This window comes from Malassezia sympodialis, genomic scaffold (genome assembly GCF_000349305.1).
Source record: "Malassezia sympodialis ATCC 42132 genomic scaffold, msy_sf_1, whole genome shotgun sequence".
Taxonomy (NCBI): domain Eukaryota; kingdom Fungi; phylum Basidiomycota; class Malasseziomycetes; order Malasseziales; family Malasseziaceae; genus Malassezia; species Malassezia sympodialis.
Genome location: NW_017387799.1, coordinates 518,940 through 543,420, shown reverse-complemented (window position 1 = coordinate 543,420; position 24,481 = coordinate 518,940). Strand labels below are relative to the sequence as shown.

General features: G+C 61.1%; 13 protein-coding genes across 13 annotated transcripts; 6 read left to right on the top strand and 7 right to left on the bottom strand.

Moving 5' to 3' along the window:
- Positions 1 to 424: 424 nt before the first annotated feature.
- Positions 425 to 2,324, top strand: MSY001_0236 (uncharacterized protein; the record flags this gene model as incomplete). The annotated part of the gene is made up of 2 exons (XM_018884520.1): positions 425 to 2,271; positions 2,300 to 2,324. 2 exons carry the CDS (start codon positions 425 to 427, stop codon positions 2,322 to 2,324), a joined length of 1,872 nt encoding a protein of 623 aa, XP_018738879.1.
- Positions 2,325 to 2,907: 583 nt separating this feature from the next.
- On the bottom strand, positions 2,908 to 4,361 carry MSY001_0235 (uncharacterized protein; the record flags this gene model as incomplete). Its single annotated transcript, XM_018884509.1, has 2 exons — positions 2,908 to 3,930; positions 3,960 to 4,361. The coding sequence occupies 2 exons, from the start codon at positions 4,359 to 4,361 to the stop codon at positions 2,908 to 2,910; spliced, it is 1,425 nt and encodes a 474-aa protein (XP_018738878.1).
- A 196-nt stretch (positions 4,362 to 4,557) lies between these two features.
- MSY001_0234 (uncharacterized protein) lies at positions 4,558 to 5,138 on the top strand (the record flags this gene model as incomplete). Its single annotated transcript, XM_018884498.1, has 2 exons — positions 4,558 to 4,923; positions 4,950 to 5,138. 2 exons carry the CDS (start codon positions 4,558 to 4,560, stop codon positions 5,136 to 5,138), a joined length of 555 nt encoding a protein of 184 aa, XP_018738877.1.
- Positions 5,139 to 5,195: 57 nt separating this feature from the next.
- MSY001_0233 (uncharacterized protein) lies at positions 5,196 to 7,574 on the bottom strand (the record flags this gene model as incomplete). The annotated part of the gene is made up of 5 exons (XM_018884487.1): positions 5,196 to 5,427; positions 5,457 to 5,875; positions 5,903 to 6,421; positions 7,348 to 7,424; positions 7,454 to 7,574. The coding sequence occupies 5 exons, from the start codon at positions 7,572 to 7,574 to the stop codon at positions 5,196 to 5,198; spliced, it is 1,368 nt and encodes a 455-aa protein (XP_018738876.1).
- Positions 7,575 to 7,780: 206 nt separating this feature from the next.
- Positions 7,781 to 9,727, bottom strand: MSY001_0232 (uncharacterized protein; the record flags this gene model as incomplete). Its single annotated transcript, XM_018884476.1, has 1 exon — positions 7,781 to 9,727. The coding sequence occupies one exon, from the start codon at positions 9,725 to 9,727 to the stop codon at positions 7,781 to 7,783; it is 1,947 nt and encodes a 648-aa protein (XP_018738875.1).
- A 289-nt stretch (positions 9,728 to 10,016) lies between these two features.
- Positions 10,017 to 11,726, bottom strand: MSY001_0231 (uncharacterized protein; the record flags this gene model as incomplete). The annotated part of the gene is made up of 1 exon (XM_018884465.1): positions 10,017 to 11,726. The coding sequence occupies one exon, from the start codon at positions 11,724 to 11,726 to the stop codon at positions 10,017 to 10,019; it is 1,710 nt and encodes a 569-aa protein (XP_018738874.1).
- A 681-nt stretch (positions 11,727 to 12,407) lies between these two features.
- Positions 12,408 to 13,081, top strand: MSY001_0230 (uncharacterized protein; the record flags this gene model as incomplete). Its single annotated transcript, XM_018884454.1, has 2 exons — positions 12,408 to 12,413; positions 12,590 to 13,081. 2 exons carry the CDS (start codon positions 12,408 to 12,410, stop codon positions 13,079 to 13,081), a joined length of 498 nt encoding a protein of 165 aa, XP_018738873.1.
- Positions 13,082 to 13,325: 244 nt separating this feature from the next.
- MSY001_0229 (uncharacterized protein) lies at positions 13,326 to 15,602 on the top strand (the record flags this gene model as incomplete). Its single annotated transcript, XM_018884443.1, has 2 exons — positions 13,326 to 13,561; positions 13,610 to 15,602. 2 exons carry the CDS (start codon positions 13,326 to 13,328, stop codon positions 15,600 to 15,602), a joined length of 2,229 nt encoding a protein of 742 aa, XP_018738872.1.
- Positions 15,595 to 16,707, bottom strand: MSY001_0228 (uncharacterized protein; the record flags this gene model as incomplete). Its single annotated transcript, XM_018884431.1, has 1 exon — positions 15,595 to 16,707. One exon carries the CDS (start codon positions 16,705 to 16,707, stop codon positions 15,595 to 15,597), a length of 1,113 nt encoding a protein of 370 aa, XP_018738871.1.
- A 282-nt stretch (positions 16,708 to 16,989) lies between these two features.
- MSY001_0227 (uncharacterized protein) lies at positions 16,990 to 18,996 on the top strand (the record flags this gene model as incomplete). Its single annotated transcript, XM_018884420.1, has 1 exon — positions 16,990 to 18,996. The coding sequence occupies one exon, from the start codon at positions 16,990 to 16,992 to the stop codon at positions 18,994 to 18,996; it is 2,007 nt and encodes a 668-aa protein (XP_018738870.1).
- Positions 18,997 to 19,458, bottom strand: MSY001_0226 (uncharacterized protein; the record flags this gene model as incomplete). The annotated part of the gene is made up of 3 exons (XM_018884409.1): positions 18,997 to 19,059; positions 19,082 to 19,237; positions 19,261 to 19,458. The coding sequence occupies 3 exons, from the start codon at positions 19,456 to 19,458 to the stop codon at positions 18,997 to 18,999; spliced, it is 417 nt and encodes a 138-aa protein (XP_018738869.1).
- A 384-nt stretch (positions 19,459 to 19,842) lies between these two features.
- On the bottom strand, positions 19,843 to 22,407 carry MSY001_0225 (uncharacterized protein; the record flags this gene model as incomplete). Its single annotated transcript, XM_018884398.1, has 1 exon — positions 19,843 to 22,407. The coding sequence occupies one exon, from the start codon at positions 22,405 to 22,407 to the stop codon at positions 19,843 to 19,845; it is 2,565 nt and encodes an 854-aa protein (XP_018738868.1).
- Positions 22,408 to 22,493: 86 nt separating this feature from the next.
- On the top strand, positions 22,494 to 24,107 carry MSY001_0224 (uncharacterized protein; the record flags this gene model as incomplete). Its single annotated transcript, XM_018884387.1, has 1 exon — positions 22,494 to 24,107. The coding sequence occupies one exon, from the start codon at positions 22,494 to 22,496 to the stop codon at positions 24,105 to 24,107; it is 1,614 nt and encodes a 537-aa protein (XP_018738867.1).
- Between the last annotated feature and the right edge of the window lie 374 nt (positions 24,108 to 24,481).

Sequence of the window (24,481 nt, the reverse complement as noted above, 5' to 3'; positions counted from 1 at the left end):
CGCATGTTCGACATTCTAGAGCAGAATATTACCAAGGTGGAGAACATTGAGAAGCCGAGGGATCCTCAGCCGACCATGGAGACGATTTATTTGTTATGCTCAACATCACAGAACATGGATCGCATCATCAGCGACTTGGCACCGCCAGCCGGCGAACCCCCCAAATATGAAGCTGCGCATATATTTTTCGTCGATGGTATGCATATCATGCTTACGCAGCGATATCGGATGACCTTGTGACGAAGCTCACGCAGTCTAAAGCAGCTCCGCGACTTAAGCAGCTTGTGGAACTGTTTATTAGCATGTGGCGTACGTGCCTCGCATCTCACTCACACCAGCTATCGAATCGCAGGTTTTCTCGTTAAGACACCCGACCTCTTTTTTTTCTATTTTCCAGCCGATGGATACCAAATTTGCGCCTACCATGGACGAGTCCCTGGCCCTGCTGCAGGATGAACTCGACATGGCGACGCAATCGTTGTTGAACGTGTGTATCACGCTGAATGAAAACCCATTGATCCGCTACTTGAATGTGCCAGGGAAAGTACTAGGGCCCCTCTCTGTGGAAGCCCAGGCTGATACCGTCGAAGGCACCTTTGCCGCCGACGATGCCCGTAAGGGACAAGACCAAGGCCGTGTACAGATCGGCATGCCATTCACGCAGCAGCTTGCCCTACGTGTACAAGCAGCCCTGGATGAATATACCAGCCATGGACAAATGCTCGGAGATCCCGGGCGCCCACGGGGTGTGCTCTTTATTACTGATCGAACCATGGACCTATGGTCGCCATTTTTGCACGAATTTACATATCAGGCGATGGTGTACGACCTCGTTGAAATTCGAGACGGCAAATACAAGCACTCGTTCCAGAACGCGGAGGGCGAGCGGGAAGAAATTGACGTCGAGCTCAATGACGAAGACGATGTGTGGACAAGAATCCGACATCTGCACATTGCCGAGGCTATTGAGTACCTCACGCGCGAGTTCAAGAGCCACATGGGTGAAGCGAGTCAGTTTAATGATCAGCTCTCTATCGATGGTATGCGCGATATGCTGGCGTCCCTGCCGCAAATGCAGCAGACGAAGCAGCGTTTATCGGTCCATCTGACTCTGGCGCAGCTTTGCATGGACAAGTTTGAAAAGAGCAAGCTATCTGCTCAGGCCATGGTAGAGCAGAACAGCGCCACGGGCCAGACGCCCGAAGGCACGCGGCCCAAGACGTTAATCGAGGAGATGGTGCCATTGCTTGACGACCCTACGATCAGCGGCTCCGACAAGGTCCGTATCATCGCTTTGTATATTCTCTTTTGCGATGGTGTGCATGATGAGGACCGAAAACGGCTTTTCCAACACGCCCGCCTCACTGGCGGGGAGATGGCCGCTGTCAACAACCTCGCTCACCTGAGTGCGCGTGTCGTTCGCGAAGCATCTACGTCCAGTCTAGATGCCATCTTTAGAAAGCGACGCAAAACCCTCTCGCCTCGGCTTCCGGCGCCTGGACAGGCCGAATACGAGCTTAGTCGGTTCCAACCATTGATTCGCACCATGATGGAGGACCATATGTTGAGCCGATTGGACCAATCCATGTTCCCCTACGTACGCGACGCACCTCAAGAGTCGCGGGGCACACAACTTATGAATCAGTCCATGTCCTTTAGCTTGAGTGCTCAAGATTACGCCACTGGTCTTTTGCATTCTGCCATCAGCGCCACAGGTGGTAAGGACTCGCCGCTTGCCCGTGTCGGATTTGGATTTGACGGCTCAAGCTCGTCACGATCTCAAGTTATGCGTGCCGGCACGACAAGTTTGCGCAGTTCCAAGCCTACGTGGCATCAAAAAGGCCGCTCGCAGTCCGTTACTTCCTTGGGCAGCGGTACGATGGGTGCGGGCGGTACCAGCGCGACCATGCGGACCGCAAGCTCCGTGTTGACAGAGATGAGCAACCCAACTGCGCAGCGCATGATTGTATTCATGGCGGGCGGTATGACCTACTCAGAGATACGTGCAGCCTACCAGGTGGGCAAACGGAACAACACGGAAGTGTACTTGGGCTCATCGCATGTATTCACCCCCACGGGCTTTATTGACAGTCTCCGCATCATGGGTACGCCAAGGCAGCCCCCGCCTCCAGATCTGCACGTGGAACAGCGTCGACAGGCGGAAAAGTACCAAGCGGAGTATCTACAAGAGATTAACAAGGGCAACAAGAAGGCAAAGCCGCCCCTACTCAAGAAGCCCAAGTATCCCCAGGAGCTGCCCCCACAAGAACGGTATGATCTTCGCTTCTCAACGCCTGAGGTGCCAGAATCGGTGCCAGAGGTGACGGAAAAGTCAGGTACCCGTCGACTTTCCGAGCAGATCAAGACGAAGGTGTCGGACGTGGCGCATGGTCATAAAGCCACAGAGGCAGCTGTCCCTGCGTCCCCATCGCCTGCCACTGCTTCCCCACAGGCATCTGAGTCGAAACAATCCATTCCATCCAGTGCAAAGCCAAAATGGACGCGAGACATGTCGCGTTTCAAGGTACGTTGTACCCCTGGGACTCACCTCAGAACGCGTTTTCCATGAAGAAGTAGTTTTTGATTAGTCATCTACACTGAGCGTGTTGGCGCGCGTGGAGCGACGGGTGCGCCATGACCCACAACATCCCCATGTCAGGCGTGACATTGACGTCCGCCAAGGAGCGTCACTATGCTTACTTGTCTTCTCGGATGGATGCATTGGCTGTCACGCTGCAGCATACTCAGCATTATATGAACATCGCCAGCGAGCAGGCTGCTTACATGAAGGAGCTTGGGTTGGGTCAAGCAGCCATGTGCGTACAGTGACATTTACCCTCTAGATTTATGGCAGCTTTGGATCAGGTGGACCGAGAAAATGACACAAATACTGCTACTGACTGAAAGTTACATGGGAGGAATGGTGCTGTATCCGTGCTCCTTCCAAGTGTCCTCGATGGCCATGCGCAAACGCCGAAGGCCCTCCTCCATCTTCTCCTCGGGGATGACACTAAAGCTCAGGCGCACATACGGCGTAATGCGGCCACCTGCATAAAACGACTGCCCTGGGACTGCAAGCACATTGTGGTCCACAGCATTTTTGGTAATCACTTGAGATGAATCGCCCTCAGGCGCGTCGGTCTCAGGTGGCAAGTGCAACTTCACCCAGAAGAACATGCCTGCCACAGGTGTGACCCAAGAGGCAAGGGCGCCTTGGTGGCTTGCATCGCCACCCAACACCGATTGAAGCTTCGATTCGAAAACGTTGCGACGGTGCTGATACAGCCGAGCCACCTCATCCACATGAGTTTGGAAACCTGATATACCCCAGTGTTTTAGCAGCAATGCCGCTATGACCTGCATGGGCGAGGATGCATGAATGCTCGAGGATGCCATATACCCAGACACGGCTTCAATGATAGGTTTGGGGCCAGCAATAAAGCCGAGACGCATACCGGCGGAGAGGATCTTGGAGAAGCTCTCAAACCGCAATACATATCCATACCCCCAGGGATCATTGTCCTCCTTCTCTAATGCAAAGTAGCTGGGTGGCCGAGGTCGCGTGGTAGGGTCCATGTCCAGGCCGTCAAACGAGAGATAATAGTAGGGGTCGTCTTCTAGAATGAGTACGCTATGCTTGCGAACAATTTGAAGGATAGCGCGCTTGCGTTCCGTTGAGGCTGTTGTGCCAGATGGGTTACCGCCTGTGGGCACCGTATACACAGCCTTGGGGAAACGTAGCTTCATGGTACGTTCAGACTGGTGCCAGCTATCGAGCACCTGTGCCAGAGACGCAGCAGAGAGACCTTCCTTGTCTGTATCCACGTTAATGACATTGATACCACGCGCGCCCAGATCAGGCAAAAGCCCAGGGTACATCGGTGACTCGACAAGGATTGTATCACCTTTATCAAACAAGGCGAGGCTAGCCTAGATGATGAGTCGTACATTGTACATACCTTGGCCAGGAGGTCCTGAGAGCCCGTGCCGATGGCAATATCAAAGTCTCCTGCAGGCGTGCCATCGTGGCGGGTGCGGCCGTGCACCACAGACACAATGTCATTCAGCGCTTCATCAAACAAAGGATCACCACTGGTGGATCCATACTGGAGTACACGCTCTAATGTGTCTCCATCAACGACCAATTCGGTAGGCTCACCCGTCGAAGGATCAGAGGACTCGACTGCGGAAGATTTCAGTCGCACAGTGATCGATTCAAAAGGAAAACGTTCAGGGTTGGGCTTGCCGGCCAGAAATGAAATCATATCAGGCTTCTTTTCTAGAGACAAAAGCGAACGGATCGCAGGTTTTGGCCTGCGCCTATACTCTTGAGAAATGAGCTTATCATAGTCCAACGGCATCGATACAGCAGAGAATGAGAAGGCCCATGCGCGTCCAAGTCATCTCGACTATGCAGGCGATAAACCACGTGGACGTCACGTGGAGTCATTGCCTTTTGTCGGTCCCCTGCGCTGGCGCCAGACGACGATCGCTACACGAGGATGGTGCGTGAGTTAGGCTAATAAGCAGCCGCCAGTAAAAGCTAAGGGTGGCCGAATGATGGCCCTTATCGACTATCGTTTGCGTATTACGCTTAACGATGGCCGCCAGATGACCGGTCAGCTTCTCGCATTTGATACCCACATGAATCTTGTGTTGTCAAATACCGAAGAGTTCCGACGCGTCAAGTCAAAAAAGAGAAAGGCTGCTAAGCCCAACAAGAAACAAAAAATTGCACATGGCGACACAACGGAGGGTGCCCGCGCTGAGGGTGACCAAGGTGACGACGACGAAGACGACCACGAGCCCCTCCCGGCCCAAGAACAGAAGCGGACTTTGGGTCTGGTGATTTTGCGCGGCGAAAATGTTATAAGCATTAGCGTTGAAGCGCCTCCCCCGGAATCAAAGCGCGAAGCGGCATCGGTATGTGACATGCAACTAACCCTTAGCTGGCTCCTGGACCGGGACGGGGAGTGCCTGCCAGTCGCGGTGCTGCTATGCCCATGGGTGCACCCCCGTTTGGTCCCCCGCCGGGCATGCCGACAGGGCCGCCGCCTGGCTTTGCTGGTCGCCCACCCATGGGACCGCCGCCGGGCTTCGGACCGCCGCCTGGCTTCCGTCCGCCTGGTGTGCCGTAGGAGTTCGATTGTTTCTATAGCTGCCGCCATGGGGCGGCTCGATTATGTACGCTGATGCTACTGCTTCATGTCAATGCAACCCAGCAGCATGTCCTCGAACCAGTGTGACCCAGGCGTTTTCGTGACAGTAAACACATTGGGCACTGGAGACGCGTTACGGTCGACCTTCGCAATCTTGACAGGTCGCACCTCAGTATCATCCAGTACGCCATGCTCATTCTGAGGACCACGCTCGCTCTCAACATCGGCCTTACTGCGGCCTGCATAAAGATCGCCATGGCCACGGCGACTGATACGTTAGGATGTGATCATACGTACTCCACGACGCAGAAACCTCGAGTAAGCTCGCCCTCCGATTCGACGAGGAAAGGGCGTTGTGCGCTGTCCCATCCTGGGTGTATGCCATGATACATCGCATGTGCCACAGCCAGCGGATCGTGGCACTCAAATAGATCATACTTTTCAGCATCGAATGGCACACCCTTCGGTGCGAACGAGTTGGTCACAGAGCGAGGTTTGTGCAAAAACAGTGAGATAAGGCGCACTAGGTAGCTGTTCTTGTAGAGGGTGTGGTCCTCGGGCAGCACGAGCTTTGAGTATGGCACTGTGTGTATGGTTGTCACATCCAGAGGCAGGAGATGAATGGGCAATGGTGGCCCATCACGCTGAGCCTGCTCAATCAGCAACTTCGCAGCCCAAGGGTCAGCGAAGAAGTTGAACTCGGCACAGGGAGTGGTCTGTTGTCAATCCATAGATGAACGTACATTGCCGGGCACATCCAGCGCCCCGCCCATCACGCTGATGGAGTGGACTCGTCGAAACGTCTCTGGGTCCTTCTGGTATGCTAGGGCCACATTCGTAAGCGGAGCCACGGCGGCGATGCGCACAGTGTTGGGCTCATGGCGCTTAAGTACATCCAAAATCAGGTCGGAAGCTGACAGATCCGACGGTGTCGTGCTGAGAAGCTTGGATTCTGTGGCCTCAGGATACGGGTTCCCCTCAAGGAACGATACACCCGACATGCCATCGCGACCGTGGAAGTACGAGGCTGTAAAGAGACGGCCACCCAGTGGCTTTTCGGCGCCAAGACCAACAGGGACGGGCTTTCCGTTAATGCCATTCTCGATGCGCTCCAATAAAGTGGGATTTTTTATAGAGCCCTCTTGCTTGGCAACGTTAAGAGCATGCGCAAGCCGCTTGATATTGCCGTGGGCATAGTCCAGTGTTGTGTTACCAAACGCTAGAGTAATGGCCTCGAGTATGACATCCGGTGATCCAAGTGCCTGTATTGTTACCATGCAAGATACCTACCAGCAAAATAGCAAGTAAATCGTCTACTCCGGGGTCTGTGCTGAAAGGCGTTAGTATGCCCAACGTACTCAATGATCAGCGGCACGCGGCTCATGTTGTGGAGGAAAGAACAATTGAAAGCCTCGCGTGGAGCGACTAATATACATCACTACGTCGCTGGTCCCAAAGGGGCATTTCAGTTCGAACTTTCTGCATGGTGCCCAGGCCCTGGGTCAGCGGAAGTAACATACAATATCGACGAGGCAGAAAGTCGGTGCTAGGGGAGGCATGTCGCTAAAATGTGAGGGCACGTCACATACCTGCACTGGGCAACGACGGAGCCCCAAGGGTCTACCACTAGCGCATGACCCCATCTAGTATTCGTCAGAAGGCAGAACATACGATGTACGCGTAGAACCAGGATGTAAGCCAACTTGGGCTGCCGCAAGTACCCAACATTGCGTGTCAATAGCGCGTGCCTGTAACAGAGTGCTCCAGTGCGCCGCGCCTGTGCGCACGGCAAAGGCCGATGGGAAAGTCAGAATATCGGCTCCCTGATGGCGTAATGTTAGAGAGACCTCGGGAAAGCGCATATCGTAGCACGTCAGGAGCTGGATATGAGTCCCGAGCAACATACACCGATTCGGCCCATAGGCGTCTGCACAGGGGGCACAAGACGCGTCCCTGGGATGGTCGTGCGACTTTCAAGGATGGAGGGGCCACTGTGTATGTTCACATCATAGAGATGAAGCTGCATTCATGAGTTTGGGATACCAACCTTCCGGTACCGTTCGCAGATCTGGCCTTCTGCATTGACAAGCAAATGCGTATTATAACACCGGGTCGGCTCTCCCATCTCGGGCGGCTCATGCACACCAACACTTACCCATATGTCATGTTGCTTGGCAAGCGCACAGACCTGCTCCACAAACGCAGCATTGTCCGGCGAGCGAGTCAGCTCGGCGACCTGCGCGGGCGGTGCAATGAAGTCCGTCGCTGGTGTCAATGCGTGGGAGGACACGTACCCTCCGGAAGAAAAATGGCCCTAGCACCAGATTGGGCGGCGCGACTGATCAGTTGCTGTACGACAGCGAGGTTGTCGCGAATGACCGCCCCACTAGTCATCTGTGCGACAGCTACCCACATGGTGGAGGAAGGGGAGTCTTCCAACTGAAAAGGAACGATGATATCTACCAACGTATGAAATGCCTTCGTTGCGCATGAGAGGCGGCATCGAACATGGATTGGTATATGCGCTAACCGCTGCTCATGCCGAAACAATGAAGGAAAGGAGCCTGAAGTCGGCCTAAGTGTACAAGACTTGGTTGAAGGATATGCAGGAGGTAATTGGCTTACTGCCACCACGACTGGCCGCCGGCGCTGCTACCGTGGTCGGGGGCAGGGGGGCCGTTGTAGAAGCTGCCACCGCCGTAGCCGCCGCCGTAGCCACCACTGCGAGGGCCGAAGGCGCTACCGCCACCCATGCCGGACCGCAAGTCGCGACCACCAAAGCCACTGCCGCGACCGCCCATGCGACCGCCGCCGATACGACCGCCGCGACCGCCGCGGCTACCACTAGAAAAGGCGCTCTCAGAAGCTACCATCTCGAGCCACGAGGGCACTTCCTGGTTGGCCTCCTGTAGTAGCTTGATAAGATCGCGGACAATGTTGCGGTTGTTGCGATTAAAGAAGGCGGTGGCATGACCGACGTTACCAGCACGACCGGTACGACCAATACGATGAACATAGTCGTCAATGTCGGACGGCAAGTCGTAGTTCACCACATGCGTCACATTGGGGATATCAAGACCACGCGCAGCCACAGCGGTAGCCACCAGAATCGGCGTGCGACCTGAGCGGAAGAGGTCCAGTGCATACTCACGCTCACGCTGCGTGCGATCACCGTGAATGGAGGTGGCAGGGATATTTGAGTAGATCAAAAAGTCCGACAGCATGTCAGCCATGCGCTTGGTTTCAACGAAAATCAGTGTAAGTCCTGTCTTAGGCATGGCAGCAAGAACGTCGAGCAGAACCGACTGCTTGTCGCGGTCCTCGACAAACTCAATCTTTTGAGTAATGTTCTCCGAGGTGGAACCGACACGACCCACCGACAAAAACACGTACTCCTTCAAAAAGTCCTTGGCGAGCATCTGGATATTTTGGGGGAAGGTAGCCGAGAACATAAGCGTCTGACGGTCCATGACACCGGGCATATCTTCGCCCACAACGATGCGTCGGATTTGGGGCTCGAAACCCATATCAAGCATACGGTCGGCCTCATCGAGCACCAGGAAACGCACATTAGCAAGACTGATACGACCGCGCTCAATCAAGTCCACTAGACGACCGGGAGTCGCCGACAGCAGGTCACAGCCACGCTCGATTTGGCGCAGCTGTGCGCCCATCTCAGCGCCACCGTATACGACGGCGGGGCGCACCCACGAACGGTAGGTGAACTTGCGCGCCTCCTCGTGAATCTGCGACACAAGCTCACGTGTAGGTGCGAGGATCAACACAGAGGGGTAGGCCTTCGAGCGACCGTACGATGGGGGCTGTGGGGGCATCGGTGGCGGGCCATGGGTGAACAGTGCCGAAAGGATGGGAAACAGAAAGCCACCAGTCTTACCCGAACCGGTCTGGGCACACCCCATCAGGTCGCGACCAGCACCAACGATCGGAATCGAGTACTTCTGCACCGGAGTTGGCGTTGTGTATCGTGCCAGACGGATGTTCGAAATCAGGTGTTCATCCACCGGAGGATGAGTGAACTCGATGATCGGTTCGGGCACATCACGACCAGTCGCCTCAACAGGAATATCGCCGTACTTGTCAAAGTTGATACCCGTGCTTTGGTGCAGGCCGTCGTCTGCCACACCAAAGAGTTCACGCTCTAGGCGCTCATTCGACGGACCAATAATGTGCTTTCCGTCCTTCCACGAACCAAAACCGTCATTGCGACGAGATCCGCGGTCACTCCAGCCACCGCCACTGCTCAGACCGCTCCAGCGACCACCTGTCGCAGCAGGCTCGCTAGGACCGTATCCGCGACGGCCGCTGCTAAAGGCAGGAGGCAGCGTCGAGGCGCCACGTCCTCCAGATCGCGGAGGCGCCACACCCTCCGGCTGGTTGCGAAGATGAGGTGGCACATAGCGCTTCTTGGGTCCGGCCGTCGCGGTTGCAGCCGCACCAGGGTTGTCATTAGGAGCAGGCGAGGAAGCGGGGGCATTTACGTTCATGTTAGAAAGCGAAGACTCCAGCCCGGTGGTGCCTGCGCCATTACCCTGTGAATCGTTAGACATCTTGGAGTACGAATTTCGAAAGAGAAACCTTTTTTTCCTCAGCTTGAAAGGACGAAAGGAAAATTTTCGCAAAAACCAGGCCTACTAGAACATGCCGTTTGGCAAATCACATTCGCACCTGCACTTGTGACATTCATATCATGAGCCAATCATATATTTCTAATCGTGCCTCCTCCACATATGATTGGTATGCTTGTGGGTGACTAACCAAGGCAGGCGAATCGGCGTATTAAGGTGCCGTAAGAAGCTCACATGTCTCTATTATTGCATTTCCTTCGTATGTACATTATTAAGGGCAACTTCCCACCATCGCATATTCAGTACCATAATCGCCCAGATCTGTAGAGGGGCTTTCGTACCCACTCGTGTGGGCTGCCGAATTACCAGCAGAAGCGCCCGTGGACTTTGGCGCTGTAGAAGTCGTAAGCATAGTCTGAGGCGTAGGATATAGCTTGCTGTCAGATTGTGTCCGCCTCGGCCCGGGTGTCGACTCAACACCGGGAAGAGGTGGCGGCGGTTTGGTTAGGCCAAAGCGCGCTGCAAGCGAATCTGTGAGGGACGATGACAGCCCCCGCGGAGGATCTTGCGGTGCAGCATAGGAACGACTTGCGACTGGCAAATCATGCGTAGGAGTGGGCGGCCGGACAGCCTTGAGCTCGGCCACCGGGTCCCGATGTGCTGTGGCCGCGGGGGCCACCGTGCTGCATGATGGAGCAGCTGGGGTATTATCGGTCTCCGTTACCGGAAGACAAGTCGGACCCGATGCTGGTAACGGTTGCTCCAGCGCCAAAGACTGCATTGCATTCGAATGCCACATGTCATAGGCCGGCAATTCTGGCGCGCTCGCAGAATGTCTGCCTTTCTGCCCATGGTGAGGTAGCCTCAAAGTGCTCCAACGCGATGCTAACAAATCCATAGGCATATGCAAATCTCGCAGCTCCCGAAGATCATCATGGCAAAGTCGGTTATGCACAGGATGTGCCTTGCGATCATAGTCAACAGGGCTGTGTGTGCGCTGCTCTTGTGGCTCCAGGCAGAATCGTACTGAATGTTTTTTGCGTTCTCGATGACGAGAACGGCCTGTACGTTCTTCATCCGAGGAAGACAAGGCAGATTTTAGGGGCTTTTTCGACCGTAAGCTTCGACGCATGCGTCGGTGAGCATGACCAAAGGCACCTAGTGGGCTTTTGGTACACGCCTCTTGGACGGTCGTCCGTGGAGAAGAAGGGATCGAAACGTGCTCACTTTGAGGCTTCGTAGCTGTACCTGCAGTTTCGCCAGAAATGCACATGCAGAGAGGCGAGGGAACAGGTGGGACTGTGTCCTGCGGCGTCACGTTGGGTTGAGGAGGAGGCGGCTCATTAATTTCCCCGTCCCAATCATGAGGGGATGACGTCCCGCTGGATCCATTGTCATCTTCGTCTGCCAGTAGCTCAAACACTCGCCCTTTTAAAGGCTTCGGCAATACCGGTGCAGATTGCGTGCGGCGCGGCTCAGAAGAGCTGTATGCCAATGTCGAACTAGCAGAGGAAGGCGGAGGATCAGATTTGGAGGGAGCAGGTTCGTCAGAGATGTCCATGGATGCGAAAGCACGATCGCCGACTTCCTCGACCTCATCAACGGGATATAGCTCTGGTTCAGGATCGTCCTCTGTGTCTGCCGTTTCTCCACGACGATATGAAGCGATGCTCATCATGCTGGATATGCTGCTCGGGCTACCAGACGGGGAGTCTGTGTATCCTGGGCTACATCCAAACCGGGGTGTCGTTGCATCGGTTGCGATCGAAGATGTAAAAGAATGGGGCGACACGCACGGTTCCTGCAAGGGACGCAATTCAGAGGACAATGAGAGAGGATCCATGGCCGGCGCATGCCGACTGGACGAGTCGACAACGGCCATAGGCTTGGAATTGGACATAGGATATGTTCTCAGCTCAGCCTCAGGGGGTTCGTCCGCCCCCAAAGGGACAGAAACTCCATCAGCGGAGGGGTGTACCATGTTGAATGTGGCTGAAGAGGGACGTGTGTTTGCGTTCGTAGGGTGAAAAGTGGATTCGGTCGCGACAGGGGTACAGCGCAGCGCTTAGAGATCCATAGCACAGCGGGCGCGATGGTCTTGCTTTTACTGCACTAGTCCTGCGGGGATGCAAGCGGAAGAAGACAGTCAGTACCCACAGATGTCGTTAGCAGAGAAGGGTAACCGGAACAAGTTCCCGTGTGGCACTGTTCGATGTCTACGAGTACAGTGTGGGAACGCAGTGCGTCCTGCGTGGGCCCAAATCCTGTGCCCCAGTGTGTATTGCCGCACCGCGCGTTGCGTGCGCAATCGGTGTATCTTGCGCCGTAAGCTCGTTCTTAGGGGATGGCGTTACCGCGATGGACCAATCAACGTCCAGGATTGGTGCCTGTCTGGAGCATATGCTTTATGACCATTTCATTGGCGGACTTCCATGCAACTGATCTGACCAATAAGGCAACCCTTAACACGACCTGCTAAAACTATATACATCACGTGGGTCATATCACATGATGTAGGAGAGACCAGCCTAGAGGCGTCTACGACGCCAGCCGCTCTTCTTCACGTCGACTGCGACTGAATTCGACATGGCGGAATCCAGCAAGGCGATGTACGTTGTTGACCTGAAAGAGAATGGACATGCTAACATTTTGCAGTAACCCCATGAGGGTACGTTTTCACCACCGAAGCAGAGGTGCAGTTTGAGAATGGTGCGCTGGTAGCATGTGCCTGGAGCGTGCGGCTCGCGAGCGCAGCGTCGCGCCCGGGGTTGTCGGCATGAGACCGCAGCAAGCCGTTTCTTCTCTTCTCTGCTTTGGCTGTAGGAATGGTACTAACATGCGCAGGAGCTGAAGGTTGACAAGCTCGTCATCAACATCTCGGTGGGTGAATCGGGTGACCGTCTCACTCGTGCCACCAAGGTGCTTGAGCAGCTTACTGGTCAGACCCCCGTTACCAGCAAGGCCCGCTACACCCTCCGTGGTTTCGGTATCCGCCGTAACGAGAAGATCGCCTGCCACGTCACTGTCCGCGGTGCGAAGGCCGAGGAGATTCTGGAGCGTGCCCTGAAGGTGAAGGAGTACGAGCTCCGCAAGCGCAACTTCTCGGAGACTGGCAACTTCGGTTTCGGTATCCAGGAGCACATTGACCTGGGTATCAAGTACGACCCTGGTATTGGTATCTTTGGTATGGACTTTTACGTGTGCATGACCCGCCCTGGTGTGCGTGTCTCTCGCCGCAAGCACCGTGTGGCCCGTGTCGGTGCCCCCCACCGCGTCAGGAAGGAAGAGACAGCCGTGTGGTTCAAGCAGCGCTTCGACGGCATTATTCTCCAGTAAGCATATCCCCTCTGTGGATATGATGGATGTTTCTGTTTTCCATACCTCCCGGGGTCTCGTTTGCCATAGCCCATGTGCGTTCGTACCCACACGCCTCGAGGCGTTGTCCCAAAAATAGCCTTTGGATCCGTGCTGCGATGCGCATGTCGCAAGACATGTGGCAGTGTGGGTGTGTAGCCCGGCCGAGAAGACGCACGTACCGAATCGTGCCTAGGTGTGCACACGCGCAGCTTGATCGGTGGCCATGATCCGTGGGCTTGAAGGGTTCTTGCAAGAAGCGCAGCTGCTCCAAGAGGAGTCTTTGAGCGCTCTGAAGAATACGCGCCTAGGCATCGACCTCTCGTACTATCTTCGGCATATCCTTGCGTCGAAAGAGAGGGCAGAGCCCTTGGTGACCGCGATTGGGGGCCCGCCCCTGGCGCTGGTCTCGCACATTGAGGAGGATCTGCGTGTGCTGGAGCAGCACCGCATCAAGCCTGTGTTTGTGTTGAATGGCCTGTCTCCTGCGAAGCGGACGCGGCCGTTCAGCTATGAGGACCGCCGTCCGGGACTGCGCAACCGCGCGTGGGAAGCGTACGAGGCTGGCAACGTGACGCTGGCGAACCAGAACTTTGCTGCCAGCAATAGTGTGCACTTCCCTGATCTGTACCGCAGCGTGCTGCGCATGATCCGGCACCGCCAGATCGACTATGTGGTGGCACCGTACCAGGCGACGGGCCAGTTGGTGCTCATGGAGCGTCATGCCAAGCAGTACGTGCATGCTATCTATGGTCCCATGGAGCTGTTCGCCTTTGACGGCATCGACAATGTGATTCTTCACTTGAATTTGCGCCAGGGCAAGTTCCAGTTCGCGTCGAAGCGGGCCATGCTGCGGGAGCTGCAGTGTGGGGAAGCGGAGTTTCTCGACACGGTCCTGCTGGCCGGCATGGAATATTGCTCGACCTTCCCTGCACTGCAGGATGAGTCGACGGGCCTGATGCATACGCCTGGGGCGCCAGGCATCCGCGCCCTCTCGATGCTCGTCAAGCAGAGCCGTGGTGGGTTTATGCTGTGCAGCCAGTTTGCCGAGCACCCGATGGTGGCGAAGACGGCGTACCTGGATCAGTTCTGTCACGCGCGTGCGATGATCAAGTTCAGCCTGGTGCTCAGCCCGGACGGCGGCGTCGTGGTGCCGCTGCCGCTGGCGCTGCATGAGAAAGGGCCCAAACCAGAGATCCCCAGCGACCTGCACGAGATTTTCTCGTTCCGTCTCCCCGACCAGGTGTTGCTGTACCTGTCGCGGGGTCTGATCAGCTCGAGTGTGCTGGGCAGCCTGCTGAGTGGCTACGTGATTGAGTCGGCGCCCCTCGACAATGGCGACACAGAAGAGTACCGCCAGTTTGTGCGCGAGTACCTCACCGAGGGAGCCACGAGCCCCCGGTGCGTCGCGATTGCGCGGGCGTGTGGTGCGCTGCATCCTTTCTGGCGGCAGCGCAAGGTCTCGGCGGTGTACTGGTTCCAGCCGCAGGTGGATGCGCCGGTGCCCCACGATGCGCCTGCGACGCAGCAGCTGCTTGCGCAGAACGACCAGTGGCATGTGCCCGCTGCCTTGCTGGACGAGGAGCTGCGCCGCCAAAACTCGTCGACGATCGACCTCCCGCTGTGCCTGAATACGACCGCGGACCCCGTGCGCGCGCAGCGCACGTTTGCCGCGAAGGACACGCCGGTGTGCCTGGAGCGCAAAGACGAAATGGTCGCCAACACATTCTGGCGCATGCTCGAGCTGCGCGGCTTCTTGTCGCCGCAGCACACACACACAGCGTACGGGCGTGCGCTGCATGTGGCCACGCAGCAGCTCCGAGTCAACGACCGCCTGCAGGAGCCGCTGTACCTCGCGCTCGAGCTGATCCGCGCAGGTGTGCTGCACGGGGAGCCCTACAGTGGAAAGAGCCACAGCGGCGGCCCGTCGTTCGGCACCGACGAGGAGATGCAGCATGTCCTCCTCGCGATGCGGGCGATGAGCCTGATCCCCATGGCCTACAAGCCACAGGCGTGGGAGGCGCCGCTCTCGCGCGAGCTCCTCGTGTTCAACTCGTTCGCCAAGAGCCTCTCGCGCTCGCTGCGCTCGCTTGCCGAAATGGTCACGCTGTCGCTGCTGCTCTCCTCGGAAATGCGCCAGCAGCGCGACGACTATTTGGACATTAGCCTGAGCCTGCCGTTCCAGGCAGATACCAACACCGGCATGGGCATCGTATTCAAGTGCTACTTGGATGCGCTGTACACGCTGCACGGCGGCCCCGTGCAGCCCGGCGACGAGGCGTCCGCCGACGTCGCCGAGGCCAAGTCGACGGTCGTCGACATGCTCGTTGAGACGTTTGAGAACGTGCGTGATGTCGGCCACGAGCTGCGCCGCGCCGGCCGCTTCTGGGCCGCGCTGACCGCGGGTGTAGATGTGCTCGCGAACGAAAAGGCCATCGACGCGAACGTCGTCGAGCAGTTCCACCGCGCGGACGCACAGCTCCAGCCGATGTGGCTTATGTAGTGGGTATCGAATGCAATGGCAGCATGGCAGACGGCGCTCGGCGGCTCGACGAGTCGCCCAGCTTCGGCTGCGCCACCGAGCGACCGGACGCGGTGCGCTGCAGCGTGATCCGCTCGTCGGAGGACGCGCGCGACGGCGGGCCGGCAGCGAGCCACGGGTGCAGGAGCGCCTCGTCGAGTGTGAGGCGCGAGCGTGGATCCTTCTCGAGCAGGCGGTCGAGCAGGTGCGCCGTGATCTCCGCCTCATCGCTCCGAGGCGCCGGTACCGGCGCCGGCGCCGGCGCATCTGCGCCCCGGTCCGCGTGGACCGGCGGCCAGCGCGGCGCGCGAGGCCCGATGGGCCGGCCATCGATGCCCATCGTAGCAGGGAGGGCGAAGTCGTCGTGCATGATACTCTCCAGGAGCAGGTACTCGGTGTCCGCCCAGAACGGCGGGCGCCCGAACAGCAGGCAGTACAGCGTCGCGCCGAGCGCCCACACATCGATGGCCTTGGTCACGGGGGGCCCCTGAGCGGCATCGCGGCACAGCTCTGGAGCAAAAAACGACGGCGTCCCAAACGTGCGGGCGAGCAGCGGGTCCGTCGCACTCGAGAGGTCGTCCGCGCTGCCACGCCCGGCGCGCACGTACGCGCACCCAAAGTCGGAGATCTTGGGCACGCCGTCCTCGGACAGCAAGATATTGGCCGGCTTGATGTCGCGGTGGATGACGCCGCACGCATGCAGCGATGCGAGGCCTTCGGCGACGCCGCGCAGGATGTAGCGTGCATCGTTGAAGGACAGCGCCGGCCGCTGCAGCGCGTCCTGCCACACGAGCGCGCCACCCGGCATGTACTCGAGGATAAGGAAGAGGCGCCGGCTGTTCGGGTCGTCGATGACCTCGTAGAGCTGCACGACATGCGGGTGGCGGCACCGCGACATCGCCTGGATCTCGCGCACCAGGCGCTCGTCCGTCTGGCGGGGCGTGTACGGCACGCCCAGGCGCCGTGGCGCCTCGCGCTGCACAATCTTGACGGCCACACACTCGCCCGTGCGGTCGTCGTGCGCGAGCTTGACGTTGCCAAACGAGCCGCGGCCGAGGTCGCCATCGACTACATAGTCATTGATCATGCGCTGCCCCGTGCGCGGGTGAGCCGTCACTCGCAGCGTGCGCACCTGGCGCACGGACATGGCAGCGCCTCGTCTGCCCGGCCGGCCGGCCGGCCGGCCGGCCGGGGTCACGGTCGGCGCGATCGCCGGTCGTCACGTGCGTTCACCCCGCACACGCGCGGCAGGCCCCACAGCGCGTAGCCGAGCACCGGCATGGCCCTTCGTGCCCTCGTCCGACCCCCGACAGAGCGAGTTGTCCGACGCGCCTTTTCGACTAGTCGTTCTGTCCGCATTATGCCGACCATGCTGAATCGTATTTCGCCGACGACGTTCGAGCTGCAAGCGCAGCTCCCGCGTCTGCCGGTGCCGAAGCTCGAAGACACGCTGGCCCGCTACCTGCGTACGCTGGAGCCGCTGCTGCGCCAGAAGGAGGAGATGGGCGAGCTGCCCGCTGGTGCGACTGCCGAGAGTGAGCTTGCGCAGCGCCGTGCATGGGCGGACGAGCTGCTCCAGGGCGGCCTCGGCGCGAAGCTGAACGGGCGCCTGGTGGACGTGGACCAGACGACGGAGAACAACTGGTTTGACGATCGCTTCTGGCTGCAGAAGGCGTACCACGAGTGGCGTGTGCCCCTGCTGGTGAACAGCAACTGGTGGAACATGTACAAGGACGACCCGGCGATGGACGAGTCGCTGACGAACCGCTGCGATGCGCCGGCCTACACGCAGCAGGCGATCGATGCGCAGAACTGGGACGGCCTCGAGTGGGGGCTGCGCCGCGCGACGTGGATCACGTACCGTGCGGTGCTGTACAAGGTCGCGCTTGACCGCCAGACGATCCAGCCGGACCGCTCCCGGGCGGGTGCGTTCTGCATGTACCAGTACAGCCGCATGTTCGGCGTGACGCGCATTCCCTGCCGCCCCCACGACTACAACACGTCGACGGACAGCACGCGCCACTCGCGCCACATCACCGTGATGGTGCGCGACAACATCTACGAGCTGCCGGTGCTCAACGAGCACGACGAGATTCTGCCGCTCGCCGCGATAGAGCGCGCGCTCGGCGACATTGTCGCGGACGCACGCAAGGCGGACGGCCCCGCGATCGGCGTCATGACGGCGGACGACCGCGACACGTGGACGCTCGCGCGCGAGCATCTGCTGTCGCTGGGCCCCGAGAACCGCGCGAACCTGCAGTCGATCCAGACGAGCTTGTTTGTGCTGTCGCTTGACTCGAACGTGCTCGGCGACGTCGACGGCGCGCCCGCGCCCGTCGGCAGCGAGCCGGTGTACGCCGGTGCGACGGCGATCGCCACGTCGGGCGCCGGCCGTCTCGCGCACAACCGCTGGTTCGACAAGGCGATCACGTTCAGCGTGGAGCCGACCGGCCGCGCGGGGATGCTCGGCGAGCACTCGCCCGTGGATGCGCTGATCCCGTCGTTCCTCTCCGAGACGGTGCTCGCGGAGCCGATGCCCCCCGCGGGCGAGCCACTGCCCGAGAAGGCGGAGGGCGTCTCGGTGATGGACGAGGCGCCGCAGTGGAAGAAGCTCGCGTGGAAGGTCGACGACCGGGTGCAGCAGTCGATCCGCCACGCCGAGGACGTGGCGCGCCAGATCACCGCCGACTCGAACATGGGCATGCTGTGGTTCAGCGAGTACGGCGCCGAGTGGATCAAGCGCGTCGCGAAGCAGGCGCCGGACGCGTACATCCAGATGGCGCTGCAGGTCGCCTACGCGCAGGTGCACGGCCGCCAGACGGCGACGTACGAGACGGCGAGCACGCGCCTGTTCCGCCACGGCCGCACGGACGTGATCCGCTCGTTCAGCAACGAGGCGTACGACTTTGTGCGTGCGCTGCGCGAGAACAAGCCGGCCGCGGAGCTGTACACGCTGCTGCAAGCGGCCACCCAGGCGCACACGCGCCAGACGCGCGACAGCTCGTTCGGCAAGGGCGTGGACCGCCACCTGATGGGCCTGCGCCTGGCGTACCGCGCCGAGGACGACGGCGAGGTGCCGCGCCTGTTCGCCGACCCGCTGCTCGGCGAGTCGAGCGCGTGGAAGCTGAGCACAAGTGGCCTGAGCGCCGGCGACAAGTTTGTCGGCACGGGCTTCGGCTGCGGCTACCCGGACGGCTTTGGTGTGAACTACTTGGCGGGCAGCCAGACGCTCAAGTTCGGTATGGAGACCAAGCGCTCGAACCCCTTGGGCGACGGCGAGCCGCTGAAGATGTACAAGGAGAGCCTCGTGCAGGCGCTCCGCCGCCTGCGCGACATTGTCGAGCAGGGCGCGCCGGCCGTGCAGGCCAAGCTGTAGCTAGGGCAGCACCGTAGCCACAATGCGGCGCGCATGCTTCATGCGCCGAAACTCGCACAGGTACTGCGTTAGTCGCACCACGTACCACGCCCTGCCAGGTGCCCAGGTTCATGCGCCCGTTCGTGATCGGGATCGTGACCGACGGGCCGAGCAGCGACGACTTGGAGTGCGACGCCGAGTCGTCGGGGCCCTCGTCCGTGTGGCGCCACGGGAGCGACTCGGGCACAATGTGGTCCATCGCCTGCGTCAGCCACGGGTACGCACCATGTCCATGTCCGTGCGCACATCCTTGTCAAAGTTCTCGTTCAGCGTGAGCGCCGCGCTCGTGTGCTGCAGAAACAGCGTGAGCAGGCCGACCTGCACGCCGCGCAGCATATCGCGCACCTCACGCTCGACCTCGTCCTGCACGAGGTGGCAGCCCTTGCTGCGCGAGGCCAGGGTAAACGTCTTTTGGGCAGGCATCCGCGGCACACACACGGGGATGGAGGGAGCGGGCACGGGCGCCGCGACCTCCGCCGGCGGCGGCCCCGCCACACGTGCCGGCGCAGGCCTCGGCCACAGCGCCCACAGCACGCCGAGCACGAGCACAAGGCTCAGGAGCCACGTCGGGGAAATCTGTGAGGCCGGGCCCCAGAAGAACAGCGAGCGCTGGCCGTACTGCGCACGGCGTGCGCGCTTGGCCCGCTCCCGCTCGTCCACATGGACGTGCGGCGACGCGGCATACAGCGTCGCCGCCTCGTGCAGCGCCGTCTCGTCGCCCTGCTCGTCGGCGGCAGCGCCCGCAGCGCGGCGGCGCGGCGGGGGGGGCGGGTACGCCATGGAGGGTCACGGGATAGCACGGGAGAGCTACGAGAGGGAGTGCAGCCGCACACGCACCGCATTCGCATGCGCCTCGAGGCCCTCGCACTCGGCGAGCGCCACCACATGCGGGCCGAGCTGCCGCAGACCATCGGCCTCGATGGTTTGCGCGGTGATGTACTTCTGGAACGTCGCCGTAGAGACACCGCCGTACTGCCGTGCGAAGCCGTACGTCGGCAGCGTGTGATTCGTGCCGGAGGCGTAGTCGCCACAGCTCTCGGGGGTCCAGGGGCCCACAAACACACTGCCTGCATGCTGCACGCGCGGCACCGCGGCCTCGGGGTCCGCGATGTGCAGGATCAGGTGCTCCGGCGCGTACCGGTTGCTCCAGTCGAGCGCCTCCTCGCGTGTGCGGACGAGCATCGTGACGCTCTTGTCGATCGCCTGGCGCACCACGTCCACACGCGGCAGAGCACGCGCCTGGCGGTCGACCTCGTCCTCGATCGCCTGCAGCTTCGCATCGCTGAGCGCCACGCCGACCAGCACCACCTGCGAGTCAGGCCCGTGCTCCGCCTGCGACAGCAGGTCCGACGCAACAAAGCGGGGGTCCGCGCCGTCGTCGGCCATGACGAGCACCTCGGACGGGCCCGCAGGCATATCGATGGAGACGAGCGCGTCGACCTCGTTCTGCACGAGCATCTTCGCCGCCGTCACATACTGGTTGCCCGGGCCGACAATCTTGTCGACCTTCGGCACCGACGCGGTGCCATACGCCATCGCTCCCACGGCCTGCGCGCCACCCGCACACACAATGCACGCGGCGCCCACCTTGTCCGCCACGTACAGCACCTCAGGCGCAATCGAGCCGTCCGCGCGCGGCGGCGTCGCCAGCACAATCGTGCGGCAGCCAGCCACCTGGGCAGGCACACCGAGCATCAACGCCGTGGACGGCAGCACCGCACTGCCGCCCGGCACATACACACCCACGCGCTCGATCGCGCGGGGGAAGCGCGTGCACACGACGCCCGGCATCGTCGCAATCTCGAGCACGTCCTCCTCCGGCGCCCAGTGCGCATGGGCCCGCGACGCATTGGCCGGCGCTTTCTGCGCCTCGTGGAAGCGCCGGATGTTGCTGTACGCCACGTCAATGGCCTCCCGCACAGGCGGCGGGAGCGCCGCGCGCTCCGCGTCGGTTTGGAAGGGCGGCAGGCGCACGGGGCTCGCAAGCGCCACGCGGTCAAACTGCGCCGTGTACGAGAGGAGCGCCGCGTCGCCCTGTGCCTTGATGGCAGCCAGGATCGGGCGCACGCGGTCCATGACCTCGTTCGTGCGGATCGCCGGGCGCCGGAGGAGCGCCTCCTGCTCCGCCGGCGCCGTCTCGGCGAGGCGGTGCACCGGCAGGCGGATCGGCGCATCCGCATCGACCGGGGCAGGTGCCGGCGCCTGGAACGCCGGCTTCGCATCGCCCCGGCGGCGCGTCACCTTCTTGCTCTTGGCGTCCAGCGAGCGCTCAATGTCGGCAAGGCCCACGCCCGCACTCACGCAGCGGGCCAGCGCAAAGTAGATCAGGTCGGCGGCCTCGAACGCAATGTGCTCGCGCTCCGTCGCATCGACGAGCTCCTGCGCCTCCTCGCGGATCTTGGCGCCGAGCAGCGCAGGGTCGTGGAACAGGCGCGCCGTGTACGAGCCCGCCGGCGCGCTCGCCTTGCGCTCGCGCAGCGTGCTCTCCAGCTTCGCGAGGCCGGAGAGGCTGCCGAAACACGACTCGCGGTCCGTCAGGTGGCAGAAGCCGACCGAGCGCTCCCCCGCGTGCTGCTCGACGCGGAACTCGATCGCATCCTGGTCGCAGTCGAGCCGGATGCAGACAACGCGCTGCGTCGCGCCACTCGTCGCGCCCTTGTGCCACAGGCCGCGCTTGCGCGACTGGTAGTGCGCCGAGCCCGTCCGCAGCGAGGCACGCACCGACTCGACCGACGAGTACACGAGGCCGAGCGCAGCCGAGCACGTCTCCGAGACGACCAGCGTGGGCAGCAGCCCGTCCTCCCGGTCCGACTGGATCGTGCACAGCAGCGCGTCCACATAGTCGATCTTGGAGCCGTCCAGGCTCAGCTGCGAGCTCGGCACGAGTGCGGTGGCGCCCTGCTGCGCCACCGCCCGGATCGCAGCCACGCTCGCAAACGGCGCCTGCACATACACGCCACGGCCCGTCACTCGGGCCTCCATCGCATCAACATAGCGCTGCACCGAGCCGGGCACGCCCGCACACTCCACGACGACGCCCACGGCGCCGACGGGCGGCTCGGCGCCCTCCGCCACGGCGACAACCACGCGCGAGGCCACAATGTCCGAGCCCAGCGCATCAATGAGGGGCGAGCCGGCACGCACCACGACGGCCTCGGCACCACAGTTGAGCACATCCAGCGCAGCGTCATACGAATCACTGCCGCGCATGTCGACGAGGACGGCGCCAGGCACGGACTTGGCTGCCGACAGCGGGACCATCAGAAACGTAGAGCGAGCCATCGCGACAGCCAGGTTGGACGTCGCCCATGCTGGCACGTCCAGCGGCGCAACGTCGACAACCGGGACCACAGGCGTCGACTGCTGCAACATGAAGAACCAGCGAGCGCCGCCGCTCGCCGTCTGACTCACAGTCACGTGGGAGCGGCGGCGGCGCAGGCGGCCGGTTCCCTCCCGCCATGATCGCCCGGCTGATACGCCTCGGTGCCGTGGCTGCGGCCCTCGTTGGCGCCGCTGTGCACGCGCGGCAGACACCGTTCCAGTTCAAAAGCGACGCGCCCGGCGTGTCGGTGCTGACGCACCCGTCGCTGCCGGCGTACACGCTGCGGCTGCAGCAGGTGCCCGATGGCGTGTGCGAGCGCGGCGCACCGTCCTACTCGGGCTACCTGGACGTGGACCTGGACCAGCTGTTTGAGCACGAGCGCGAGAAGGGCCATGCTGCGCAGGCATCTGCCCCGCCGTCCGGTGTTGTCGAGCACTTCTACTTTTGGGCATTCCAGTCCCGCACGCACCCCGACTCGGACCCGCTCACCCTGTGGCTCAATGGCGGCCCGGGATGCTCGTCCTTCACAGGCCTCCTGATGGAGCTGGGGCCCTGCAATGCGGCCAAGCCCCACGACGGCGTGAGCCGCACAGAGTGGAACCCGTACTCGTGGGTCACCAACTCGTCCATGATCTTCCTCGACCAGCCCGTGGGCGTGGGCTTTTCGTACGCGTCGTGGAAGAATGCGTCGCGCGAGGGCGTGCCCCCCTCGCGCATTTTCAATGGCGCACAGGCCGCGCGCGACGTGAGTGCCTTCTTGCACCTGCTGGCCTCGCACCCCGACGGGCCGCTCGCGGGGCGCGCGCGGCCGGACGGCACGCGCGCGCTGCGCGAGTTCCACATGGCCGGCGAGTCGTACGCGGGGCGCTACCTGCCGCTGATTGCGAGCCGCGTCGTGGACGACAACGAGCACTATGCTGGCCATCCAGAGGAGGGCCTCGTCCCCCTGCCGCTGCGCTCCGTGCTGATCGGCAATGGTATCACGTCGCCACGCCACCAGACGCGCGCCTACGTGGAGTACGCGTGCACCAACCAGACGGGGCACGGCCCCTTCCTCGACCGGTCGACGTGCGACAAGATGTGGGAGAAGCTGCCTGTGTGTGAGGACTTGATTGCCAAGTGCAACCGGCCCCGCGGCTCGGCGCCCTACAGCACGACGGCGTGCCAGACGGCCACGACCTTCTGCGAGGGCGCGCTCTCGGAGCCCTGGGAAAAGACCAACTCGTCGTTCTACGACTGGCAGCACGCGCCCGAGTACGACGAGAACGCCTATGTGTCGGCCTTCCTCAACAGCGAGGAGACGCGCCGGCACCTGGGCATCGACAAGTTCCTCATTGGCGACCGCCACGATGGCAAGTTTGTCGACTGCTCCGACCAGGTATACAACGACTTTGCATCCACAGGCGATGGCATGCGCGACAGCACCTGGGCCGTGCAGCACATCCTCGAGCATGGCGTGCGTGTGTTGAGCTACTCGGGCCGCCGCGACTTTATCTGCAACTACATCGGCAACGCCCACTGGACCGAAGATCTCGAGTGGTCGGGCGAGCAGGGCTACCGCAAGGCGCCCCTCGAGAACTGGACCGTCGGCGGGCACAAGGCCGGCGAATTCCGCCACTACGGCCACCTCACATACGCCATCGTCGATGAGGCCGGTCACTTTGTGCCGCTCGACCAGCCGCGTCACTCGCTAGCCATGTTCGAACGTTGGGTCCACCCCTCCGGCGTGCCGGGCCGCCTGGACGCGTAGTTCCTTTTGTAGATATTCGCCCATTTCACGCGCTGCGGTGCGACTCCCTCCACATCTATGATACATTCCTACGGCGGCGGCGCCTGCGAGCCCGAGTCGCGCGATCGCGCGGAGGGGGGCGTGTCCCATCGGTGCGTGACATCCAGTGTAGGCGCACTCATACTGAGCATCGCGGCATCCAGGGACGGGTAGCTGGCCGCTCCTGCCCCGTTCGCCAGCGCGCTCGGCTGGGCATGCCGCACGCCCCTCGCAGGAGGCGCACGCTGCGGCTGCGCATGGGGAAATGGCGAGAGAGCGCTGGGCGCCGGACTGTTCGAGGCGGAGCGCCCGCGTGTCCGCCTCGTGGGTCGGCGCGTCGAGTAGGGGGCGGGTCG